Source organism: Salmo salar, chromosome 06 (genome assembly GCF_965601325.2).
Source record: "Salmo salar chromosome 06, fSalSal1, whole genome shotgun sequence".
Lineage (NCBI taxonomy): Eukaryota > Metazoa > Chordata > Actinopteri > Salmoniformes > Salmonidae > Salmo > Salmo salar.
In genome coordinates this window covers 85336954-85363229 of record NC_138296.1, presented here as the reverse complement: position 1 = coordinate 85363229, position 26276 = coordinate 85336954, and the positions used below count along the sequence as shown (strand labels likewise).

The following is a 26276-nucleotide window of genomic DNA, read 5'->3' as shown; positions in this document are numbered from 1 at the left end:
AGACTACTTTGTGTCAAAGTTAAACAAGGACTCTCTCCTCCTCACCAGTGTCATGATCAAAGACATGATCAAGAGCCTCACATACAGTATATCGTTTGGTCATTGTGCTGCCACAGAATGAATTGTGAGCAAGGCCTCAAAAAAGCTTTATATACCAGAGCTGCAAGAAAAGTTCAATATATTATTGAAAAAATGTTGCGATTGTTTGTGAGAATGCCAACAGGTGTGGTTCCCGTGGTGGAAAGATTCTATTGGGTAAAGGTTCCCGTGGGGGTTGCCATGGAAGCCAAGAATAGGGAGTGAGGTGTATGTGTGTGTGCTCAAACACACATGCATGTGGGGGTCTGGGAGAGGAAGTGTATCCATCTGATGAATGGGCATGTTCCTGAAATCAATTTTATTCACTAATTGTAGTCTCACCCATTCATTTCTAATGACTGGTCATTTTTGACAGGGAACACCACAGGTGTACAAATGTTAAATAAAACACCCAAAACGTAATGAAAATCATCAACATGTATTTTGTGTGTTCAGATGCCCTGTGTGGACAAAGTCATGGAACCTTATATGACAATCAGATTAAATTAACTACATTTGTCAGAGAGAAAACTTGTAAAAAGGTTCAATTCGACCGGAACACAGCAGGAGGGTTAAAAAAAGGGTTTCGAAAGCGTTCTTCGGCTGTACCCATACCACCCTTTTTGGTTCCAGGTAGAACCCTCTGTGGAATGGTTCTACATTGTACCCAAAGGGGTTCTACCTGGATCCAAAATGGTTCTACCTGGAACCTTTTAGGTATGTAGCTCAACAGAACTGTAACGTTCGTCGTTATGGGTAGACCAAGGCGCAGCGTGAGTTGGGTTCATCATAATTTTATTTAAGGTGAACCAGACAAAAACAACAATAAACAACACAACAAACAAAAAGTCTTGCAGGCTTCTAACAGCTATACAAAAACAAGATCCCACAACTGAAGGTGGGAAAAAGTGCTGCCTGAGTATGATTCCCAATCAGAGACAATGATAGACAGCTGCCTCTGATTAGGAACCATACTCGGCCAAACACAAAGAAATAGAAAACATAGAATAGAACATAGAAATACAAAATCTAGAATGCCCACCCAAATCACACCCTGACCTAACCAAAATAGAGAAATAAAAGGGCTCTCTATGGTCAGGGCGTGACAAGAACAATATTTAGGCTACAATGTGAGACGGTTCCACTAAAAAAGGTATTGTTTGTTATACAAGATTAGACCGGAACGTTCCAGGGAAAAACCTGAAAAAATAAAAAAAACAATCTACAGTACAATTTGGTTATTCTTCCACCATTACTATCATCCACTTTCATATTCCTGCCTTCATGATGTTCACATTGCTCTTCCCTTCGGCCTCATCTGTAGAGTCAGGTAGTTCTGTTCTCCGGGTCTCAGGAAGCAGGAAGACCAGAGCCCCATCAGTCAATGACAGGCGGCTGAACACTGCTGTAGGGATGCACCAGTGGTACACGGCCAATAGATAGAGCACTGAACATCAGCTGTACCAGAAAGATGTCCCAGCCAAATTTAACAACATTTAGAGAGAGGCAGAAGTAGCCAAAGATTAATGCAAACCATGCAAATGATAAAATAAGGAAATATTTTCTTAGCACAGGTGAAGCAAATAGGACCTTTATGCCTCATTTATGTATTTTCCTCACCTCTGTCACTCCAGTAGAGTATCTGTATTTTCCTCACCTCAGTCACCTCCAGTAGAGTATCTGGAACTCTGCGTTTGTTGTTCGCTACAACTCTAAGAATCAACTCGTTAGCTTCTTTGGTTTTCCCCCGACCAAGTTACCACCTTGCTGACTCCGGAATAAACCATATGTAAATGAGAAACAGTGCCTGTGGTGCCACCATCACATATTGGGTAATTCTTCAGTCCCAGATGAGGCACACCAAACCAGCCAGGACACACAGTCCAACACCAGCAAACATCTAGTTTAGACAGGAGGCAAAGGATCGCCTGGTCATTCCAACCCATTTAGTGGCTAATACAGTGCTGTTGATTCAATATCCTCGTAGGGCAGCCGCTAGTATAAACTGGGATACCAGGTATACGTACAGGTTTGCAGACAGGCCTGTCGTCACAGTAAAAATTTGCATGAGAACCACAGGTAGCTGAGTTGTTTGTCTATGACCGTACGATTCAGCAAGCGGGAACCAAAAACAATACCAGCCATGAACATAGTTTGTGCGACTCCAACTAAATGATCTTCCCCACACACCAGATCAAAACTAGTGACTATGGTGGTTTCATACAGTGTCTTGTCGTAGACCCATCCCTTCTGGCACTCAAGGGTCTGAATCCATTCTCCCTGATGGTGTTGATGTCCCAGTCCACTGGGTTAAACATCAGACACCTACTGAAGGCTCCATGCTGCTCCCGGGGCATGGTCAGATTCAGCTGTTCCTCACTGCTCAGATTAGTACCAGCTCTAAGGATCCAGTCAGTGTTACAGTGATGCCCAGAGTCTGTCTGGACAAAAAGAAAACTAGTGAATAGGACTGGGAATATGAGGTTTGGCAGACATAGTCCAAACATTATAAGCTAACAATCCAACGTCTCCAACATTAATCAGGATCTTGCCAAATTCAACCATCTTGATACCAGGCAGTGCCAGAGATTCCTAGCAAGTGGCAAGAAAATTATGCTTCAATCAGAAGCCCCAGACAGTTCATTTGGCTCAAAATAGAAGCAACTTCTGTAGATGATGCAACTTAATGTCTAACTACTGGACAATCTTCAACTGGTATGTGGATCATTCATTTTGGGGGGGGAACAGCTACACACAATGCCAAGTTAAGGCAAGGGCTGTCTTGGTGGACTTATTAGAGTCTTGTTTTATAAAAAAAATTATGAGGTACAATCTGTCTTGGTGAAGCCTGTAGCTGTAATTTCTGATACGTTGACTTGGTGAAGCCTGTAGCTGTAATTTCTGATACGTTGACTTGGTGAAGCCTGTAGCTGTAATTTCTGATAAGTTGTCTTGGTGAAGCCTGTAGCTGTAATTTCTGATACGTTGACTTGGTGAAGCCTGTAGCTGTAATTTCTGATACGTTGACTTGGTGAAGCCTGTAGCTGTAATTTCTGATACGTTGACTTGGTGAAGCCTGTAGCTGTAATTTCTGATACGTTGACTTGGTGAAGCCTGTAGCTGTAATTTCTGATACGTTGACTTGGTGAAGCCTGTAGCTGTAATTTCTGATACGTTGACTTGGTGAAGCCTGTAGCTGTAATTTCTGATACGTTGACTTGGTGAAGCCTGTAGCTGTAATTTCTGATTCGTTGACTTGGTGAAGCCTGTAGCTGTAATTTCTGATACGTTGACTTGGCTGGAGAGAAAGGAGACTCAAAGCCACAGAGCTTTGTAGTACAGGTAGTCATATGAGAATACAATGGCTAATAGCACCAGAGGCTAATAGCACCAGAGACTAATAGCACCAGAGACTAAACAGGATGGTATAATAGCCCTGGTGGCAAACATCAGCTAAACGCATGATGGCTAGAAAGGCCTGAAGGCTGAAAGCATTATGGCTAGAAAGGCCTGGAGGCTAAAGGCATGATGGCTAGAAAGGCCTGGAGGCTAAAGGCATGATGGCTAGAAAGGCCTGGAGGCTAAAGGCATGATGGCTAGAAAGGCCTGGAGGCTAAAGGCATGATGGCTAGAAAGGCCTGGAGGCTAAAGGCATGATGGCTAGAAAGGCCTGGAGGCTAAAGGCATGATGGCTAGAAAGGCCTGGAGGCTAAAGGCATGATGGCTAGAAAGGCCTGGAGGCTAAAGGCATGATGGCTAGAAATGCCTGGAGGCTAAAGGCATGATGGCTAGAAAGGCCTTATGGCTAAAAGGCACATTTTCTCAAGATTATATAGTCATTCTGAATTGTGTATACATGCATCCTTACAGATGTTGGTAGATATGAAACTGATGCAACTTTCAATTAAATAATGAGAACACCTACTATGCTGTGATCTTGTCCGGAACAGAGAGGGAAATTCAGCTGTTTTAGCCAGTTAAAGTTTGGATTGTCATGACAAGTTGAGGGCCTCTGTGATTTCTATGTCCTGTGTGATCTGGGGCACAGAGAATTACACAGGAATACTTTAGAACATTTGAAGTCATGTGTAAGCAATTAAGCAGTTTACTCATGATATGGTATCTGGCTTGAGTTCTCCCCCGTCCTCAATCTAATTTACTCTCTGAGGCACAGCAAATCTCATCTGACCCCACAGCCCTCCAAACCAAGTGGGAATTAGCTACATTACATGAAATCAAAGAAAAAACAATAATGTATTTGCAACGTGATTCTGATTTGAGTCTGACATGAGTCTTTGTTTTCCTCAGTCTCAGCACCATGACAACGAGAAGAGAGCCCTGAGCAGAGAGATCATCGTGCTCAACAACCACCTGATGGAGGCCAAGCTGACCATTGAAAAACTACAAGAGGACAATGTAAGGGCCTGGCTAGTAGGGACTCTATCAACACTCTATGAGGTCAGATGTAGAGGTCATCAGAAGTGTAGTCCCAACCCTCAAAGTGTATTGTAACGACCTTAGTATACATCACCTATAGCGTCCTCGCCACGAGGTTACGAATTCTTTGTGTAATAGCAAAGGTGTTGCACTAAGACAGACCTGAGTTCAAGTCCCGGTTCTGGCTCCTCTCCTAAGTCAGTGCTGTGTGTTCTTTAGATTAACTCTTTAAAGCATGTTTTCTTCTAACACAGTGTAACACATTCTGTCCTATAGGACCTGTACAGGAAGGACTGTAACCTGGCCGCCCAGTTGCTCCAGTGCAACAAGTCCCATTATAGGACCCAGCTTTCTGAGGTGAGTCCTCCACCAACAGCACTACCAATCAGACCAACTGGGTTCAAATTTAGAATTAGCTTTGTATCAAATACTTTGAGCATTTGAGGTATGGACACGATGTGCAGGGCTGCAAATATATGCATGAGTCTTGATCCGTTGACATCGATCAATGCATGAGCAAGGATTAAGGGCTAAAACCTGGGCTCTCAACACAAGCTCATGCAGTTCTAAACTTCCAATATATCAACAGTCTGAATCATGATTACTCCACTGATGGATTGCTAATGAAGCAAATGTGATTAACAATGGAAAGCTGTAGCTACACTATGTGACAGATGGGTGAGTAATTGATGGAAGATAGCGAAGCACTAAGTCACTAACCGCTAAATATATGCAGAGGTAGATGGAGATTTGAGTGTGCCCAACAGTGCCCATGCTACTTTTGTTGCCCAGCAGCAAAGGAACAAGTGAGTATTGATCAGTGCGTTAGTGCCAGGGCGGATTGGCAAGGCTTTCCACTGTATTAGCCCTGGGCCTCGTGCCCAGCCTGCATGGCAAGAGCAGATTCCAAAGCTGGCACGTTGCCTATACCGTTAAAAAATGCCTTATCACATTTGGCACAATGAGGACAGAATGGAAATATCAATGCAAACACGATTTATCAGTTACATAATAAACTAGTGATGGGTCCCCTGCGGGGTGTGTGTGTTCATATGTGTGTGTGTGTGTGTGTGTGTGTGTGTGTGTGTGTATACTCTTTCACAGGAGGTTGGTGGCACATTAATTGGGAAGGACGGGCTCATGGTAATGGCTGGAGCAGAATAAGTGCAATGGTATCCAATACATCAAACATGTGGTGTCCATGTGTTTGATGCAATTCCATTTGCTCCATTTCAGCCATTATTATGAGCCGTCCTCCCCTCAGCAGCCTCCGCTGGACTATATGAGTGTGTGTTGTTCCTATGTGGAGTGAAAACAATAAACAGATCACACCTCGGATATATACTGTCCACCGCCGCAACGGGGTCAAAAGTTACAGTCCTACTTATGTCCTTCATCCTGTTTATTTGTGGGCTGGAAAGTAATCAAACAATTATAGATGGAGTGTGGTGCAACATGGTGTTGGAGTACTGAAAAAAGAGGATCCAATAACTGACTCCTATCTTTATCTTTTATTACTTGTTTTTGTCTGATGTTGGTATAAAATAATTGACATTGAAAAAAAAAATTGCATAAAATATAGCTCAGTATTTGTATTATGTATTTTATACAATTTTTTTGCTCATCTTTATCAGGGATCCAATAATTATGGACCTCACTGTACGTGTTGACAACTAAATGTCTCATGGTAATTGGGTATTTACATAAAAAGTGAAAGTGTGATGCAACTTCCTATTAGCCAATGCAGCTATAATTAAGTACCTTCTTATTAGCGATAGTTGACTAGATTCATGTTGATAACGTTCTGCAATTGGCTTAATTATTGTTGCAATGGAGAGGTGGCCTCAACAGGTTTCTAGTGCATTTCAGTTTGCATCGAGAGTTGCCCAGAAGAGTAGAACCTGGGTACAAATATCAAACTAATGATCTCATGATGTACAGTGCCTTTGGAAAGTATTCAGACCCCTTGACTTCTTCCATATTTTCTTACGTTACAGCCTTATTCTAAAATGTATTAAATATATATTTTTTTCTCAGCAATCTACACTCAATACACCATAACGACAATGCGAAAACAGGTTTTTAGGATTTTGGGGGGAATTTATATAGAGGCCTCCCCAGTGGCGCAGCGGTCTAAGGCACTGCAGTGCTTGAGGCTTCACTACAGATCCTGGTTTGATCCCAGGCTGTGTTGCAGCCGGCAGCGACCGGGAGACCTATGACGCGGGGTACAATTTTCTCAGCGTCTTCCGAGTCCGAGGAGGGTTTGGCCGGCCGGGTTGTCCTTGTCCCATTACGCTCTAGCGACTCCTGTGGCGGGCCGGGTGTAATGCACGCTGACACTGTCGCCAGGTGTACAGCGTTTTCTCCGACACATTAGTGCAGCTGGGTTCCGGGTTAAGCGTGCATTGTCTCAAGAAGCAGTGCGGCTTGGTGGGTCGTGTTTTGGAGGACGCACGGCTCTCGACATTCCCCTCTGCCTAGTGCGTACGGGAGTTGCAGCGATGGGACAAGACTGTAACTACCAATTGGATATCATGAAATTGGGGAGAAAAAGGTGTAAAAAAAAATATGAATAAAGACCTGATGGTCCCTCTGACAGAGCACTAGAGTTCCTCTGTGGAGATGGGAGAACCTTTCAGAAGGACAACCACCTCTGTAGCACTCCACCAATCAGACCTTTATGGTAGAGTGGCCAGATGGAAGCCACTCGTCAGTAAAAGGCACATGACAGCCCGCTTGGAGTTTGCCAAAGGGCACCTAAAGACTCTCAGACCATGAGAAACAAGATTCTCTGGTCTGATGAAAGCAAGATTGAACTCTTTGGCCTGAATGCCAAGCGTCATGTCTGGAAGGTCCCTGGCACCATCCCTACAGTGAAGCATGGTGGTGGCAGCATCATGCTGTGTGGAGGCTTTTCAGCGGAAGGGACTGGGAGACTAGTCAGGGTTGAGGCAAAGATGAATAGAGCAAAGTACAGAGAGATCCTTGATGTAAACCTGCTCCAGAGTGCTCAGAACCTCAGACTGGGGTGAAGGGTCACCTTCCAACAGGACAACAACCCTAAGCACACAACCAAGACAACGTAGGAGTGGCTTCAGGACAAGTCTCTGAATATCCATGAGTGGCCCATGGATATTGGGCCACTTCCTGTCTGTTTTCCATATGGTGCCATTATCGACACGTTGTTGCAACTGTGTTAAAATAATGTTTGTAGTTTCTATGTCTTTTTTACATCTTTCATGAACTTTGCACTCTCACCATAGGTCGCTTTATTACAATTTCTCTCTCTCTCTCTCGCTCTCTCTCTCTTTCTCAGTTGCCTGCTGAATTCCAGGAACGAGTGACCATGCACATGGATGGCTCACCTCTTTGCCACACCGTCTACGCTGACTCCGTCCCCGCCTCCGTCATCGCCAAGGTATTGGAGAAGCCCGACGAGGCCTGCAGCGGCAGCCAAGCTTCCAGCTCGCCTAGCCCCCAGCCCCAGGACCAAGGCTTCCTCCTGGACACCCTGGACAGAGACGAGCGCCTGGGCTTCCGGGCAGCATACAAGTCAGACCTGTACAGCAGCGACACAGCCCTCTATTGCCCGGTCGATCAGAACCGCGAACGCAGGCCAAGCATGGACGTCCACAGCCAGAGGAAGCTGCTCTACGGCCCCCAGAACTCCACGGACAGTAACCCAGAGGAGGGTACCTTGTTGGGGCTGAGATCTGGCTTCTCCCAGGAGTGCTTCGCCAAGTTCCCCACCTCTCTGGGCCCCGCCTCAGGCAGCTCCTACTCCAGCTTCAGCGGAGGGGGCTCAGACGACAACAAAGGCAATGGCCCCCCCAGCAGCACAGCCTCCTCTCCCCACCACCACTCCCTATACATGGACTGGAGGGATGGGGGAGACTATGAGAGGAAGAGCGACTCCTCTTGGGAGAAGGACAGTCCCAGCGGTGGAGGCTTCGCCAAGGTCCACGCCGTCTTCCAGCAGGCCGGCGATCATGGTGGAGCACACCACCAGAATGGCAGCTCACCCGTCTACAGCCGCACCATGTCCTCGTGCTTCAGCGAGCCCTACGAACCCCTCCCTCCCTCCTCCTCACCAAGCGTTGCCTACGGAGACAGCCGCCGCGGCAGCACGCTGGCGCCAGAGGAGGAGGAGCCGATTGGCCGCTGGAGGCAGCTGAGCGCGGAGGATCTAAACTCCCACTCATACTGCTCGCCCGGTCGGGCCTCACCCTACAGCTTCTCCGAGCAGCACTTCTCAGTTCGGCCCGCCAAGATCCGCCTTGGACCCCTCTACAGCAGCTTCCAGGAGGGGCCCGACTACTACCAGGGAGGGGTAGGACCCATCATGGACCCCCCGGTGTGCTTCTCAACACCCAGCCTTGAGTGCAGCCCTGTGGGGGGCCTCCGTCAGTCCCATCAGTCCCACAACCAGCAGGCCCACCAGACCCATCTCTACCGGGCCAAGGAGGACAGCCAGGAGTCGGAGCCCAGCCTTTACCACTCAGGGAGCCCCAAAAACAGGGAGGGCAGCTTTGATGTGGCGGGGGCCGGGGGAGGTGGTGGAGGAGCGGGACAGACCAAGGAGTACGTGGACATCAGCCCCAACAGCTCCAATGAGTCCCTAAACCAGAGGTCCCTGGAGATGGCTGCCGAACTGCAGCAGCACTACCAGTCCGAGATGCAGCCCCCTTCGCCCCCCCAGGGCAGTCCGCCACCGCCCCCTCCACCACCTTGTCCCCCTCCACCGCAGTATCACAATTTTGGCACATTGGGACTTTCCAGAAAGGACAGTCTCACCAAAGCCCAGCTGTATGGAACACTTCTGAACTGAGAGAAGAAGGTATTCTGACTTACTGGTCTCTCTCTTTTTATCCATCTCTTTCCCTGGTGGGATGTGAGGTGAGAAGTCTTGGTGAATCTAGCAAAACATATTGATTAGTGTGAGGCTAGCCAGTTGTTCAGTTTAAGGACAACCATTTTGAAACGACAGTTGGAAGATACAGTAATTAAGCATGAATTTATCAGATTGTTTCCACAGCTGTGAAAAACGGACAAACTAGTGGTTCGCATCACTAGTTTGGGTCAGGTGAATTGACAATTCATTACTGTGCCAAATGAGTGGGGCCTATAGGAAAATACTTTGCTACCTTTGGTACATTTGGTACATAAAATAGTCTTTGGAGGTACCAGAGACCAGTCGTTCCATGTGCCGTACACAAAGCACAGTGAGCTTGTAGACAAAGGAAATATTTAAAGTAACTGTTGAAATATATTAATATATTTAATTACAACAACAAAAATGTAATAGAAATTACTACATTGTAAATATGTCTGGTTAAGAGCATCTGCCAATCAAAGAGAGATACTTGGGGCTCTATTCAATCTTTAAAGATTCCGCCATAGAAATGTAAAGGTGAATTCCGATTGACCCGACATATGCAGCGTTTAAAGTGAATGCAGCCTCCCTTAAAGCGGGAACATTGCCTTTAAATTTCAATCACGCTTTAAAGCTGAACTTCCGCAATGTGGCTTGAATAGAGTCCTCAAAATTTGAAGATTCAGAGGACTGTCTAAACTACAATTATAGATTTGTTTATTGTCAATCACAGGCTGAAAACTGTGCTGCATTTATGCAGAGTAAAATATGTATGACCAATGAGGTATCCTGGTAAACATTGCAGTACTATACAGTAAAGGGCCAGGGGAATGGGTTAAAGTTGCAGCACTATACAGTAAAGGTCCTGGGGAATGGGTTAAAGTTGCAGCACTATACAGTAAAAGGTCCTGGGGAATGGGTTAAAGTTGCAGCACAATACAGTAAAGGGCCAGGGGAATGGGTTAAAGTTGCAGCACTATAGAGTAAAAGGCCTGGGGAATGGGTTAAAGTTGCAGCACTATACAGTAAAGGTCCTGGGGAATGGGTTAAAGTTGCAGCACTATACAGTAAAGGTCCTGGGGAATGGGTTAAAGTTGCAGTACTATACAGTAAAGGTCCTGGGGAATGGGTAAAAGTTGCAGTACTAGGTGTTTTTACAAAAAAATATAGATGCCCCTAGGCTGAACCCATTTCAGTGTAGCTCTGTCCACTCATTCAGTTTTTGCTTTGACATGATTTTAAAATATACAGAGCACTTAAAGAGACCGTTCAATGTAGGTATTACTTTGTTAACAATGGACTTCTTTTGAGATGTAAATATTTGTCCTACCCGTTGATACTATTTTTTTCTCTATAACCTTTGGATAAGTTTTCCTGTCCCACTCTACCTCAGATTCTCATTCTCATACCCCCATCAAGCAACTGCATGCTTGTTACTATCACACCATCATGCATGTTTCTATATTTCTGTTGTTTCGTTTAAACTAATAAAGCACAAACTACGCATTTTGATGCTCCAAGGCTGCCTCAACTGTTTTATTGTGTGGGAGATAAATATTATGTAATTTAGTGTAAAAGATCACAGATACAATGTCACTGTAATGGGTTTAAAAGCATTCAGATCAAACTGTGTGTGTGCGCACATACACCTGTTGAGAAATTATCTTCGGATTGTCGACTATTTTGTTTGACTATATAATTCATAGCATTAGCCATACCTCCGCATTGACATTGAAAACACATTCCCCCCTCTCACTCACTCTGGAGCGAAAAGGGAATGACTTGAGAAATAACATCTATCCAGAGAAAGGAGCCACCACAGCTTCATCTGTCTGAATCTGAATCTCATTGTCAACTTTATTGTTCCCGTCCATCCTGTCACAGCAGAAGGCGACGAATTTACACTTCAATCACCTCATGAGAGGAAAACTGGATTAGGTAACGCTGCCAAGTGCATGCTGCAGGATGCATGAGCTTAGCTGCCTTCGCATTTATTTACAGCTGCTGAACTAGATACCTGTTGGCTTTTTAAATCACCCCGGGGATATTTCTATAGCACTATAACCAATCATGTTAGCACTCGGTAAAAGCAAATATGACAGTCCAGCTCCCCTTTGATAATCGCTACTGGGAATTAGCTCCCCTCCACTTTGACTGTGTGAACTTGTGATTCAGTGAACACGGGTGAAGACAGTACAGAAGATAGAATAGCTGGTTCCTATGGGAACGGATATACTTAGTTACACATTCATGGAAGACTGCAGTTGTCAGTTTCACAGGCACGTTGCTCACAGTATTAGCACTCTGCATGCACACCTCCAATCACACTCGCACTCCATCCACACCTCATTTGCACATCACACAATTATACGTGCACGCACACACACACACCCACCCACACACACACGCACGCACCCACATACCGAGGTTAATTAAAAACAGTGGAAACTTTACCCACTGACCCCAGTTCCAATGAAACCACAAGAAGTCTCAATCAATCATCTCCCAATTCACTTGATTCCCAGGGCAAGTCTCTCATATGGTCTCTATGAGAGAGTCTGGATCCCAGGTCCCTTATTGAGTTTTTATCCCCACCATGGTCTCACTCAGGTCCCACAGTCTCTCGGCCACATGATCGTCCGTCGCCTTGGGCATCAGCTCCTCCTCCTCGCAGTTAGCGAAGCACTTCCCCGCCACGCCCTCCACGTCGGGTGAACACGCCAGGTAGAGTGGCGTCTGAGCACCCTCCAGTGGGCTCTTGAAGAAGAACAACGAGGCCAGGTAAAAGAGAGGTTTGGCCAGGAAGGGGATGTGGATGTGCCTGCCCAACCTGGTCCTCACGATGCCTGGGGTGAGGGCGTTGACCGTTACCCCCGTGACGCCCTCCTCCTCCAGGCGCCGGGCCAGCTGGTGGGTGAAGAGCAGATTAGCCAGCTTGCTCTGGCTGTAGCAGAAGGCTTTGTTGTAGCTTCTCTCACTATAGCGGTGATAGAAGTAGAAAACATTATCCCTCAAGGGGGGAATCATCCATAGAAACACAACAGACATTACACAAGGGTTGTGTTCATTAGACACCAAAATAAAGAAAACTGACCGAAACAGGGAAAGACTAACTTGAACTATTGTCCAATAATAAACAATAGGGTTTTTTGTGCAAACCGTTTTGCTACAGCCTGCACTAATGAATGGGATCCAGGTAAAAACACAATATACACAACATAACATGAACCAACCACACCTGTTGAGGTCGTCGAAGTTGATGGTGCCATACTTGTAGAGCTTGGAGGAGACCACCACCACGCGGCTGGGGGAGGAGCGCTTGAGGAGGTCCAACAGGAGGTGGGTGAGGAGGAAGTGACCCAGGTGGTTGACCCCCAGCTGCATCTCAAAACCCTCCTCTGTCTTCGTGTAGGGACACTGGTAAATTCCTGCGTTGTTGATGAGCACGTCGACCTGTTGTTCTTCCTAACAGGGGCAGTCAGAGGAAGACAGGCATGTATGAGGCACACATACTGTACCATTAGTGGAGGGGTTTTGCTTAGTGGTGTTATGTTGGTCTCTATATCTCAATCATTCATGAGTAAGAAACTACAATCAACGCAAGTGATTTCAAGTGAAGGAATTTGAATAAGGAAGACCTTATCTCTAAATGTAATCCCTTTACAGCTGAATTGATGTTGATAGCTTTAGTAAACAAACGCAAAATGAATGTGTACATGTGACTGTTTCAAAACGTTGGACAACTCACTATGGCGCTTTGAAAGGTAACCTTCATTTAAATCATTCATGGAATGAACGAGACACTCCAATAGCTCAAACAACAGAATATTCCACTGCATCAGTCTTATCTTCGCGGACCAGAATAACATTCTTACATTTTTGTTTATGTACAATAGTTATTTAGCCTAGACTGACCCCAATAAAGTTCAGCAAAATGCATATTTACCTTCAGGATCTCCTCGCAAAAGCTCCGCACAGACTGAAGCGAGGCGAGGTCCAGGTGTTTGATCACCACCTCTCCGTGCTCTGGTCCCGCTTGCTTCTTGATGTCCTGCGCTGCTTCCTCAGCCATCTGCCGGTCCCGACAGGCCATGATCACCCGGGCCTGGAGTTTGAGCAGCTCCCCGGCCGCGGCCTTCCCTATGCCGCTGTTCGCCCCGGTCACAATGACCGTCTTTCCCCGCATCATATCGGCCGGGTACCGGAGCAACTCGACCGCTTTCTTCCGGGGGAACATTCTGCGAACAATTAGCAGTATTCCACCGCCGACGACAGCGGCCACAATAATCGCAGCTGACATTAAAGCGAAGACTTTAATGTTTCACTTACAATATGTATGTAACACAGTGAGCAAGGAATGAACAACAACATCCACAAGGCTTTGCAAAACCTTCACATGCTCACGTGCTCGTGACACCTCGCTACATAACGAGTAGTCGCACCCTGCTGGTAGACATTGGTGATATCACGTAAGGGGCTGTGTTGTACAGTCGTGGCAAAAGTTTTGAGAATGACACAAATATTCATTTCCACAGTTTGCTGCTTCAGTGTCTTTAGATATTTTTGTCAGATGTTACTATGGAATACTGAAGTATAATTATAAGCATTTCATAAGTGTCAAAGACTTTTATTGACAATTACATGAAGTTGATGCAAAGAGTCAATATTTGCAGTGTTGACCCTTCTTTTTCAAGACCTCTGCAATCCGCCCTGGCATGCTGTCAATTAACTTCTGGGCCACATCCTGACTGATGGCAGCCCATTCTTGCATAATCAATGCTTGGAGTTTGTCAGAATTTGTGGGTTTTTGTTTGTCCACCTGCCTCTTGAGGATTGACCACAAGTTCTCAATAGGATTAAGGTCTGGGGAGTTTCCTGGCCATGGACCAAAAATGTCAATGTTTTGTTCCCCCCAGCCAATTAGTTATCACTTTTTCCTTATGGCAAGATGCTCCATCATGCTGGAAAAGGCATTGTTCGTCACCAAACTGTTCCTGGATGGTTGGGAGAAGTTGCTCTCGGAGGATGTGTTGGTACCATTCTTTATTCATGGCTGTGTTCTTAGGCAAAATGATGAGTGAGCCCACTCCCTTGGCTGAGAAGCAACCCCACACATGAATGGTCTCAGGATGCTTTACTGTTGGCATGACACAGGACTGATGGTAGCGCTCACCTTGTCTTCTCCGGACAAGCTTTTTTCCGGATGCCCCAAACAATCGGAAAGGGGATTCATCAGAGAAAATGACTTTACCCCAGTCATCAGCAGTCCAATCCCTTGCAGAATATCAGTCTGATGTTTTTCCTGGAGAGAAGTGGCTTCTTTGCTGCCCTTCTTGACACCAAGCCATCCTCCAAAGGTCATCGACTCACTGTGCGTGCAGATGCACTCACACCTGCCTGCTGCCATTCCCGAGCAAGCTCTGTACTGGTGGTGCCCCGATCCCGCAGCTGAATCAACTTTAGGAGACAGTCCTGGCACTTGCTGGATTTTCTTGGGCGCCCTGAAGCCTTCTTCACAACAATTGAACCATTCTCCTTGAAGTTCTTGATGATCCGATAAATGGTTGATTTAGGTGCAGTCTTACTGGCAGCGATATCCTTGCCTGTGAAGCCCTTTTTGTGCAAAGCAATGATGATGGCAAGTGTTTCCTTGCAGGTAACCATGATTGACAGAGGAAGAACAATGATTCCAAGCACCACCCTCCTTTTGAAGCTTCCAGTCTGTTATTCAAACTCAATCAGCATGACAGAGTGATCTCCAGCCTTGTCCTTGTCAACACTCACACCTGTGTTAACGAGAGAATCACTGACGTGATGTCAGCTGGTCCTTTTGTGGCAGGGCTGATGTCACGTCCTGACCAGCAGAGGGAGCAATTGTATTAGTTTTGGTCAGGACGTGGCAGAGGTTTTTGTGTTACGTGTGAGTTGGTTGTTGGACTCCCAATTGAAGGCAGGTGTGTTGAGTTGCCTTTGATTGGGAGTCCTATATAGTAGTGTGTGTTTTTCCTTGTGGTTGTGGGTAATTGTTTCTGTTCAGTTGTGTTTCAGCTGTCAGTGCTGTTGAGCTGTCGGTGTTTTCTTGTTTTGTAGTGTTCCAGTGTTCTTTTTGAATTAAATCATGAACACTAACTCCGCTGCACCTTGGTCTTCTTCTCTCCATGACGACAGCCCTTACAGCTGAAATGCAGTGGAAATGTCTTTTTGGGATTCAGTTCATTTGCATGGCAAAGAGGGACTTTGCAATTCATCTGATCACTCTTCATAACATTCTGGAGTATATGCAAATTGCCATGATACAAACTGAGGCAGCAGACTTTGTGAAAATTAATATTTGTGCCATTCTCAAAACTTTTGGCCACGACTGTACACTGTAATTAGACTGTAGCTACCAATATGTAATACATTCACAACTTCCTGTATAATAAAACCCTTACATATTTCGCCAAATAAGACACAAAACAACCTTTCATGTTCTCACAATTTTATTGTAGAAAACCTCTGATGACCACTGTTCTTCTCAGTAACTCACATTTGGTACTCAAAGACCCAAAGTACAAAACATATTCAATCACCAACAACAATAAGCTAATACTAATGCACATTCCTAGTAGGCGTATGTTCTATCTATCTACTCTGTCTCTATACTGCAGGGTGAAAATAGGCCCATAGCGGATTGCTTGGAAATCAACATGGCCGGTGTGTCTGCCATGTCATTACAGGTGCACAGACAAATTACATTGTTTTCAGGGAATGACAAACAGTAGGCCTACCACCCCCAAATCTTCCCCTATAGGTCTGTGCTGTATTGTGTAGAGTCAAACCATATGGCGACTTATCATTTAATAAACAGTGTACTGTACATCTTACACACAACTGTTCATTTGACACGAACAACGAGGTAGGGGACACCCATGAACCTACTGTGTATTTCACAGGGAGAAGCTAGATGGGAGAAGGGAGAAGCTATAAAGATGACATTTCGTACACAAAATGGAGGTATAAATAATGTAGAAATACAACAGAACATTCTAAATATCCATCTCGTGAGTTAGGCCTACACTATGTATTATTTGACATGTTTTTTTTCTGTAGATGCTGAATAGCCTAAAGGAGACAATACTATTTAATCATGGCAAGGCTGAACATAGTCGAACGTGAAGGCAGAGGTTGGAAATACAGATAAGGTGAGTCTATCTATGACTGGGGTTAGTAACAAGGCCAGGGTAAGGGAGGCAATGTTGAAGAGGTCTGGGTGGGGGTGGAGGTGGGTATGGGTAAACTCAAGGCTGGGCCTCAGTCTCTGCCTCAGTGCTGGGTTCATTGTAGATGTAGCTTCCTACACCTCCAGTGTTCACCCCTGGAATGGGACAATAGAAAGACGTCAGAATATGGTGATATACAGTATATGAAATATCATAATACATGTAAACCATAGCAATAAGGCGTTTTATCCTTCGTGTGGTTAAGAGGAAGAAAGTTTTGAGTGGGTGAGCCTACCTTTGGGCCCAAACAGGGTGGCGTAGCACGGTTTGTGGCAGTAGGCCTGCCCATCATGCTGTAACAGAATGGAATGAATATAATGTACTGTACTGAGACAGTTCCTGCCACAGCTTTAAAGGTATCTGTATCTATCTATGGCCACAAAAATACTATATATAAACTCAGCAAAAGAAGAAACGTCCCTTTTTCAGGATCCTGTCTTTCAAAGAGAATTCGTGAAAATCCAAATAACTTCACAGATCTTCATTGTAAAGAAGTTAAACACTGTTTCCCATGCTTGTTCAATGAACCATGAACAATTAATGAACATGCACCTGTGGAACGTTCGTTAAGACACTAACATCATACAGACGGTAGGCAATTAAGGTCACAGTTATGAAAACTTAGGACACTGAAGAGGCCATTCTACTGACTCTGAAAAACACAAAAAGAAAGATGCTCAGGGTCCCTGCTCCTCTGCACGAACGTGCCTTAGGCATGCTGCAAGGAGGCATGAGGACTGCAGATTTGGCCAGGGCAATAAATTGCAATGTCCATACTGTGAGATGCCGAAGACAGCGCTACAGGGAGACAGGATGGACAGCTGATTGTCCTTGCAGTGGCAGACCACGTGTAACAACACCTGCACAGGATCGGTACATCCGAACATCACACCTGCGGGACAGGTACAGGATGTCAACAACAACTGCCAGAGTTACACCAGGAACGCACAATCCCTCCATCAGTGCTCAGACTGTCCGCAATAGGCTGAGAGAGGCTGGACTGGGGGCTTGTAGGCCTGTTGTAAGGCAGGTCCTCACCAGACATCATCGGCAACAATGTCGCCTATGGGCACAAACCCACCATCGCTGGACCAGACAGGACTGGCAAAAAGTGCTCTTCACTGACGAGTCGCGGTTTTGTCTCACCAGGGGTGATGTTCGGATTCGCGTTTATCACCGAAGGAATAAGCGTTACACCGAGGCCTGTACTCTGGAGCGGGATCGATTTGGAGGTGGAAGGTCCGTCATGGTTTGGGGCGATGTGTCACAGCATCATCGGACTGAGCTTGTTGTCATTGCAGGCAATCTCAACGCTGTGCGTTACAGGGAAGACATCCTCCTCCCTCATGTGGTACCCTTCCTGCAGGCTCATCCTGACATAACCCTCCAGCATGACAATGCCACCAGTCATACTGCTCGTTCTGTGCGTGATTTCCTGCAAGACAGGAATGTCAGTGTTCTGCCATGTCCAGCGAAGAGCCCGCATCTCATTCCCATTGAGCAGGTCTGGGACCTGTTGGATTGGAGGGTGAGGGCTAGGGCCATTCCCCCCAAAAATGTCCGGGAACTTGCAGGTGCCTTGGTGGAAGAGTGGGGTAACATCTCACAGCAAGAACTGGCAAACCTGGTGCAGTCCATGAGGAGGAGATGCACTGCAGTACTTAATGCATCTGGTGGCCACACCAGATACTGACTGTTACTTTTGATTTTGACCCCCCCTTTGTTCAGGGACACATTATTCAATTTCTGTTAGTCACATGTCTGTGGAACTTGTTCAGTTTATGTCTCAGTTGTTGAATCTTCTTATGTTCATACAAATAGTTTCGCATTTTAAGTTTGCTGACAATAAACGCAGTTGACAGTGAGAGGACACTTATTTTTTTGCTGATGTTTATATCTATGGCCATAGAAATACTATATATATATATCTATGGCTATAGAAATACTGTATCTATCTATGGCCATAGAAATACTGTATCTATCTATGGCCATAGAAGTAGAACTACCGCACTACACTGCATTTGCACTGCAATATATACACAGTGTAGTATAGTGTATATGCACTGTAGTATATTCCATTGTAAATGGTACAGTCTCAGTATATTTCACTGTAAATGATACAGTCTCAGTATATTCCACTGTAAATGGTACAGTCTCAGTATATTCCACTGTAAATGGTACAGTCTCAGTATATTCCACTGTAAATGGTACAGTCTCAGTATATTCTAATTTAAATGGTACAGTGTCAGTATAGTCCACTGTAAATGATACAGTGTCAGTATATTTCACTGTAAATGGTACAGTCTCAGTATATTCCACTGTAAATGGTACAGTCTCAGTATATTCCACTGTAAATGGTACAGTCTCAGTATATTCCACTGTAAATGGTACAGTCTCAGTATATTCCACTGTAAATGGTACAGTGTCAGTATATTCTAATTTAAATGGTACAGTGTCAGTATAGTCCACTGTAAATGATACAGTGTCAGTATATTTCACTGTAAATGATACAGTGTCAGTATATTCCACTGTAAATGATACAGTGTCAGTATATTCCACTGTACATGGTACAGTCTCAGTATTTCCCACTGTACATGGTACAGTCTCTGTATATTCCACTGTAAATGGTACAGTCTCAGTATATTCCACTGTAAATGGTACAGTCTCTGTATATTCCACTGTAAATGGTACAGTGTCAGTATATTCTCAGTATATTCTCAGTATATTCTCAGCACATTTTCAACTATCATTTAGAATCTACTCTTTTATCATGTGTAATTGTTCTATGTTTATTGTATTTATATTACATATACTGTATGTAGATTGTGTAGATTATGTGTAGATTATGTGTAAATTCCTTTTTCTACATTCTGTCTGTATATTTTGTATATTGCTAGCAGCACCATTTCATGTCAAATTCTGTGTATGTGAAAATGTACTTGGTGAAAAAAGGTGAATCTGACTCTGATTCCCATTCAAGTCAATGTTACTGTATGTGAAGGGTGGCCCATTAGCCGTTGTCTAACTGTATTTCTATGGCTCTGCTTCCTGGAATCTGTCTCATTTCCCCCCTCCCCACATCCCCCTCTCCATCCTCCACACCCCCCTCCCCACAGTCTTCTGTCTGTCACCTCTGCGTGACTGCCTGGGGCCAGGGTCTTGCTGCACCTCTCACAGCGCAGACAGGGTCGATGCCAGTCCTTCCCCAGGGACGTCACCTTCTCAGCTGCACACACACACACACACACACACACACACACACACACACACACACACACACACACACACACACACACACACACACACACACACACCACACACACACACACACACACACACACACACATAACACACACACACACACACATAACACACACACACAAATGTCAGACATATCACCATGGAAACAACATTCCTCCACCTCACCATATTCCCCTGGACACCCACTCACAGAGGATGTGAGTGGGAGGTTGTGAGTTTGTGTCCACACACACATTAGCACATAAGAGCTCCAATATGGCATGGGCAATAACATAACACACGTACCGAAATACACTGTCTTGCTGCACCTTGGACATTTACTGGGTTCTCCAGAGAAAGTTGAGAAGCTTGCGGCTGTGTCAAAAAGAGATTGAGAAGAAGAGGCTTGTTACAGCCAGTGGTGAAAATACACTGTTACCTTCATACGGGATATAATAACACGACAGCAGATCTGTTACTCTTTTCTTTCATGTTGCTTACCCTTCACTGGGCCTCTGGCATGAGCTTTCTTCTCCTCAGGTTTGGCCTCTGTTTCCGTGGAAACGCTGGCAGGGGTATCATTGACAGGAGCCTCGTAGACATAAGAGCCAGCACCTCCGATATTCACACCTACAGAGAGAAATGCTTAATTCAGTCAACATACAAACACATTGATCATAGTTTCCTTTTATAAGTCTCCCTGCAAACGCATACATTAGGCCTATCTTATAGGCTTACTGTAAGCACATAAAGCACACATAACTAAATAATGGATGGCTATAAAGTTAATGCATTGCACCTTTTGGTCCAAAGAGGGCAGCATAGCATGGCTTGTGGCAGTACGGAGTTCCATCATGCTGTGAACAGAGGGAAAGACAATGAGCAGAAGAAGTATCTGGGAACAAACACATTGGACTTTGTATCTTCTTTTTACCTATATTTAACAAATTCTTATTTTCAAAGACAGCCAAGGAACAGTGGGTTAACTGCCTGTTCAGGGGCAGAACGACAGATTTGTACCTTGGGACTTTGAACTTGCAACCTTTCGGTTACTAGTCCAATGCTCTAACCACTAGGCTACCCTGCCGCCCCGTGGATCTTGGTATAACTTGAAGTAAAAATGCCACTATAACATATTGACGTCCACTCTAGCATTGAATGCTACATGACTGACTTGAGTTTAAAACAGCCGGTGTAGCTTTAGAGGGATCTTTGGATATGTGAAACAAGCAACAGAAATGAGAGGAAACCAATGGATTTTAGATGCACTGCACACTACACATGATAGCACCCCACTCTTTAGTAGCCTACTGTACCCTAAATTAACTATAGAAGAATCCTCTCTGTTCGTAACTGGCCTAGGTCCCTGTATAGTACTGTACAGTACCTATATTGATGAACAGGCTCCGTCAGAATAACTCTCTCAGAATGCCGATACTCTCCCCGTGAGACCTTAACCCTCCATAACCTTCCCAGAGATCTATGGGAACAGAGCCAAAATGTCCTCTTAGTTACTCCTCTCTATTGTACACAACACTCCCTGCAGTTTCTGACCGTTTCTGTGTGAAGAAATGTAGAAACCTTTTTGGAAGCCAAAAGGGTTCTACCTGGAACCAAAAAGGGTTATTCAAAGGGTTCTCCGTTGGAATCAGCCAAAGAACCCTTTTCAGTTCTATTTTATTTTGTATTTTTTTTATTTAACCTTTATTTAGCTAAGGAAGTCAGTTAAGAACAAATTGTTATTTACAATGACCGACTACCCCGGCCAAACCCTAATCCAAATGACGCTGGGCCAATTGTAAGCCGCCCTATGGGACACCCAATCACGGCCGGTTGTGATACAGCCTGGAATCGAACCAGGGTCTGTAGTGACGCCTCTAGCACTGAGATGCAGTGCGCCACTCGGGAGCCCAGTCTAGATAGCACCTATTTTTCTATGAGTGTAAGCTACTGAATCCTCTTACCTCAGCATGGCCCCCTGGGTTCAGGGTCTTGTTACAACGCTCACATTTCAGACAGAACTTGTGCCAGTCTTTCCCCAGAGACGTCACCTTCTCCGCTGTGTGGGGGAGGGGGGGGGGACTGGTTACATTACTGTACAGGAAACTGACATTTGTAGTTGAATTTACCCATTTAGAGGGACATGTCAATTCAGTATAAGATGCTATAGAGTGAGCTGCTTCAGTAGGAAGGGTTCTTCATGGAACCTAAAATGGTTCTACCAGGAACCAAAAGGGTTCTACATGCAACCAAAAAGGGTTCAAAAGGTTCTCCTATGGGGACAGCCGAAGAATCCTTTAAGGTTCTAGATAACACCTTTCATTCAAAGAGTGTTGGTCAATACAGTATACAGAAATGTAGTGAAGATAAGGCTGTTATCTCTAACCTCAGATATCCCATCCTCTTTAGATTGGCGACCTGTCACTAATGCAAGACACAGTTAAGTGGGAGGCAGTGAGCACTTTGTGCTGTCCCTGCAGGGTGTTTTCTCTCACTCACTCCCTCTCTCTCACTCTCTCTGTCCATCTGTCTGTCTTTCTCTCTCTCTCTCCGTCTGTCTCTCTTCCTGCCCTTCCAGTCTCTCTCTCTCTCTCTCTCGTTCTCTGCCTCTACTTTTTCTAGCTGCACAAGCATAGCACGCACACACACACACACACACACACACACACACACACACACACACACACACACACCACACACACACACACACACACACACCACACACACACACACACACACACACACAGGGTAAGAGTGAGTAAGCAAGAAAGAGATAAAGACAGGGTGAGGAAGTGAGAGAGGAGGCTGTGGGGGGTTGTTCATTCTAAATAATTAAGGTTGATTAAGGGTATTTTGTTTGCCCTCTGGTACAATATGTGATTATGTCTCTTCCTGTATCTGTTGATGAGATCCATCCAGTGTAGGAGCAGGACTCTATGGCTGAATCACAAATGACACACTCTTCCCTATGTAGTGCACTACTTTTGACCATGGCACAGGTAGGGCTCTGGTCAAAAGTAGTGCACTACATAGGGAATAGGGTGTTAATTGGGACAGCCCAGAACTCTGACAGTCAGAGAGGAGTGAGGATTATTATTATCAGTAGCTTTCAAGGACAGCAACGGGCAACACTAAATTACCCACAAAGTCAGTACACTTTCAGAGATATGGGTGATGACTATTATGCAACAACCCAGATTACAATGTTAAAATGAGAGAGGAGAACTCATGGGGCCTGAATCAAAGACTGGGAGTTACATAACATACATCATCTGAACTCCTGAGGCAGAGGGACTCTGACAGAATATGAGGTATTTCATAATGAGAGTGGGAGTAGACTGAGAGAAGTAAACACTGTAGATATAGCAGCACTCAAGGATACCATCAAGCAGACAGGGACTAAAGGAACTAGGAACCTAAGGGGGGCAGTGTGTAAATAATGGGAACAAACAAAAATAGACTGACAAGCTACAAAATATGGCTCGGAGGGAAAATTCCATAAGTGAAAGTACTAAGATGCTTAGTTTTCAATGTCTCATACAGCGAGCAGATTTCAAGTAAAAGGCTACCAGGTATTTATTCAGTCGTTCATTACCAGATGGAAAACCCAAACCATTGCCCATTTGGAGACTAATTAGGCAAAAGAAACAGATGCTTCAAGATGAGTGAAAAGTGTTGCAGGTTTCCAGAAGTTTCATTCTGACACACTGCCACTGACTATCATACACGAAAAATAAAGAACCCCACAAGCAAGTACCATCTGCTTACTGTTTTTAATTTATGAATTAACAATAAATGAGTCTAATATAGTCTAAGAAGAACTATCAAAACTATTTCTTTATTTAGTTTTTTACTATGGTGTATAGGGGCTTCCTATGACAGGGAAGTGGGATAAAAATGTACGATACTGGATTGAATCATGTAATGTATGTTTCAGTTTCAACATAGACCAACAGGTCTGGATCGAACATATGAATGAACATGTTGAATCTGCTTTTATTTTAGAGTGTCTCACACTTTACACGCATGCTCTGTCATTTTAAGGGTGCGGTTTGGCCGGCCGGCTCGCGCGCGGCTCCACTCCATTTCATTCTTTGGGAGATTGGGAGCTGTCCATGCCAGGTAGTGCTGAAATGGGAATCCTATTGTTCTCCAGAGATAGATCAACGTCGATCCATCACACATATGCTACGAATTAATAATGTATATGCAAGGTATAGGGCAAATCTATCTGCGCAGCAACATTAATAGCCTTTACCTTATTAATTGCATTAGCTCAATCTCTCTATTGTGCCACGCATCTAGGCTAAAGGCTATCTCAAATCTTTTAAAACTACGAACACATTCCCTGAATAGGCCTACTGTAAACAGGCTATCGGTTAAGGATAAGAGATTGCTTTTAGATCCACCTAATAGCCATCAATGGGATAGTCTGCTTATGTCACTAATCTGGGGACAGATGTTTTCACTTTATATCCCTCCAAAAACCCAACTGGTCAGCTGCAGGTAAGTGGTGTGCGCACGGAAACCCTTGCGTACCGCTGGCGTTTTATTGGACTGATATGACCGATGTATAGCCACGAGCTACATGAGGTCATACAGTAGGTTTCCGATATGACCTCATGAAATAATAAATGATCACACCTGCAAGGACATGGCTTTGGTTTGTCAATCAACACAAAGACTGCATAAGCACATGTAGACAATACCACACAGAACGTCTGAAGTCATTTACAGTCAGCAACCAGGCATAATTGGTTTAATCTATATAGGAACGCCAGGCTGACCAATACTTATAGTAAATAGCCTAATACTGGTTCATTCTTATACAATATATCAAAGGCAGTACAACTGCTTATTAGGCCTACCCCCAATCGATAGGCTAATATGCATACGGTATAATTATAACGTTACAACATTTGGCTCAGATTTTAGACAAAATAACGGTGACTACAATAGTCATTACATAGCTGACTCGGGGTGTGGGGGTCGTACATAAAACACATGGGAGGATAGCATGGAAGGATATGCATGATCATATGAAAAAATGCACTTACCAAAATAAACTGTCTTGTCGCATTTAGGACATTTCGATGCCATGTTAATTGTATTCTGGACTAATGCCCCCTTGAGAATATTATATCCTTTTTTCTTTTTAATTCAGCAATTTGAATCGGCTAGCTTTTATTGATGGAAAAGTGGAAATAGCAGACCGCATCCTCCCTTACATTACTCTGCGAAATTTACATAGCCCCTCCTTTACCATGACGTTGTGCTGCTGATTCTGGCCCCATCCCAATACTGTTTATTGCTCCCTTGGCCACTGCACCGCAGACTTGAACCTAGTCCACGAGGACAGGCATTTCATTTAACATAAATGTACATTTGAACTAAATAATGCCTAGTAGCAGTAGTATATCTGTGCTTATTTATATTTGCGAGCTAATTTTAAATGTGACAGCAGGCTTAGGCTTACAGTGAATTAGTTCAATGAGAGTCAATGTAATCACTTGTATGTCAGGTGTCCCTATATTTGAAGTGTGAGAGTTCCCCTCTCGCACTTCATCTTTCAACAGACATGTTTGTTTCCACTTTGTGTGGTTGTTAGGATACGCTCTTCTACCTCCGTGCTACTCAGACGGAATGTTAAGTGATGTTCTTACAATTCCCTAGAATATTGAGTTGAGGGGAAAGATTAATACATTTTCAAAAAATTCAGAAGTTCAGCTAAGGCTATTAGACATGACCAATGAGACAAGCCTCATAAGAGGACTTTAGTCCACCTCATTATTCACAACGATTTACATTCTTACTCTTGATTCAATTCCAAGAGAAATAGCCTTCCATTAAAATCCCACTAATGCATGCTCTATTTTTATAATAAGATAAACACACTTAAACAGCATCAACGTAAATGGAAACGGTGTTGCTATTTTCCACAGAAGCTTGCTTGCTTTCCCTCTGGAGCCTGGGAATGCACTGATCTTAAAATAAACACTTCCAGAATGGTCTGTCAAGAACCAAAGTTTTGGCTCAGCAACCAAGAATGGGTGGAACTGGTCTGTTGGGGAAATGTTGGTCTCTGTAACAGACCATCAGAACTCACCCGAGCTCCATTCCCCAGTCTCTGTACAGTCCCTCATGGTCCCGTCTCTACTATTCCTCTGCTATGCACCCTATATTACACCATACCTTAACCACAACAGCTTCCCTATGTGGTATTTCAAGCGTTAGTGTTACAAATACTACTAGTCCAGTGTTGCCCATTTCCCCTTGGTGATAACTTGGCAGAGCAAACAGCACTGGTAGCCTTAACATTGGGCTTATCAACCAGTCCCTCTCATCCTCTATTTTAACTGGCCACATCAGCAACGGGACATGAC

General features: G+C 44.5%; 3 protein-coding genes across 4 annotated transcripts in view; 1 reads left to right on the top strand and 2 right to left on the bottom strand.

Moving 5' to 3' along the window:
• The window catches only part of LOC106608202 (brain-enriched guanylate kinase-associated protein), a 38185-nt gene extending 28839 nt beyond the window's left edge, over nucleotides 1–9346 (top strand). Inside the window, exons 5-7 of the mRNA XM_014206010.3 lie at nucleotides 4387–4494; nucleotides 4792–4872; nucleotides 7835–9346. Of these exons, the coding sequence (XP_014061485.1) occupies nucleotides 4387–4494; nucleotides 4792–4872; nucleotides 7835–9346 (1701 nt within the window). The remainder of the gene's footprint in view (nucleotides 1–4386; nucleotides 4495–4791; nucleotides 4873–7834) is intronic.
• A 1874-nt stretch (nucleotides 9347–11220) lies between these two features.
• On the bottom strand, nucleotides 11221–13730 carry rdh14 (Retinol dehydrogenase 14). Its single transcript, NM_001140521.1, has 3 exons — nucleotides 13338–13730; nucleotides 12630–12856; nucleotides 11221–12368 (listed from the first exon to the last, which is right to left on the bottom strand). The coding sequence occupies exons 1-3, from the start codon at nucleotides 13689–13691 to the stop codon at nucleotides 11966–11968; spliced, it is 984 nt and encodes a 327-aa protein (NP_001133993.1). The 5' UTR covers nucleotides 13692–13730; the 3' UTR covers nucleotides 11221–11965.
• Nucleotides 13731–15855: 2125 nt separating this feature from the next.
• Nucleotides 15856–26051, bottom strand: LOC100286606 (cysteine-rich protein 2). Of its 2 annotated transcripts, none has more exons than XM_082976050.1 (8): nucleotides 26000–26051; nucleotides 21858–21952; nucleotides 20693–20750; nucleotides 20395–20523; nucleotides 20200–20268; nucleotides 19785–19879; nucleotides 16889–16946; nucleotides 15856–16748 (listed from the first exon to the last, which is right to left on the bottom strand). In XM_082976050.1, exons 1-8 carry the CDS (start codon nucleotides 26034–26036, stop codon nucleotides 16672–16674), a joined length of 618 nt encoding a protein of 205 aa, XP_082832176.1. In that variant the 5' UTR covers nucleotides 26037–26051; the 3' UTR covers nucleotides 15856–16671. The 2 variants fall into 2 exon arrangements, with proteins under 2 accessions (XP_082832176.1, NP_001140017.1); NM_001146545.1 differs by lacking the exon at nucleotides 26000–26051 and adding an exon at nucleotides 24951–25120 and having other exon boundaries at nucleotides 15859–16748.
• Between the last annotated feature and the right edge of the window lie 225 nt (nucleotides 26052–26276).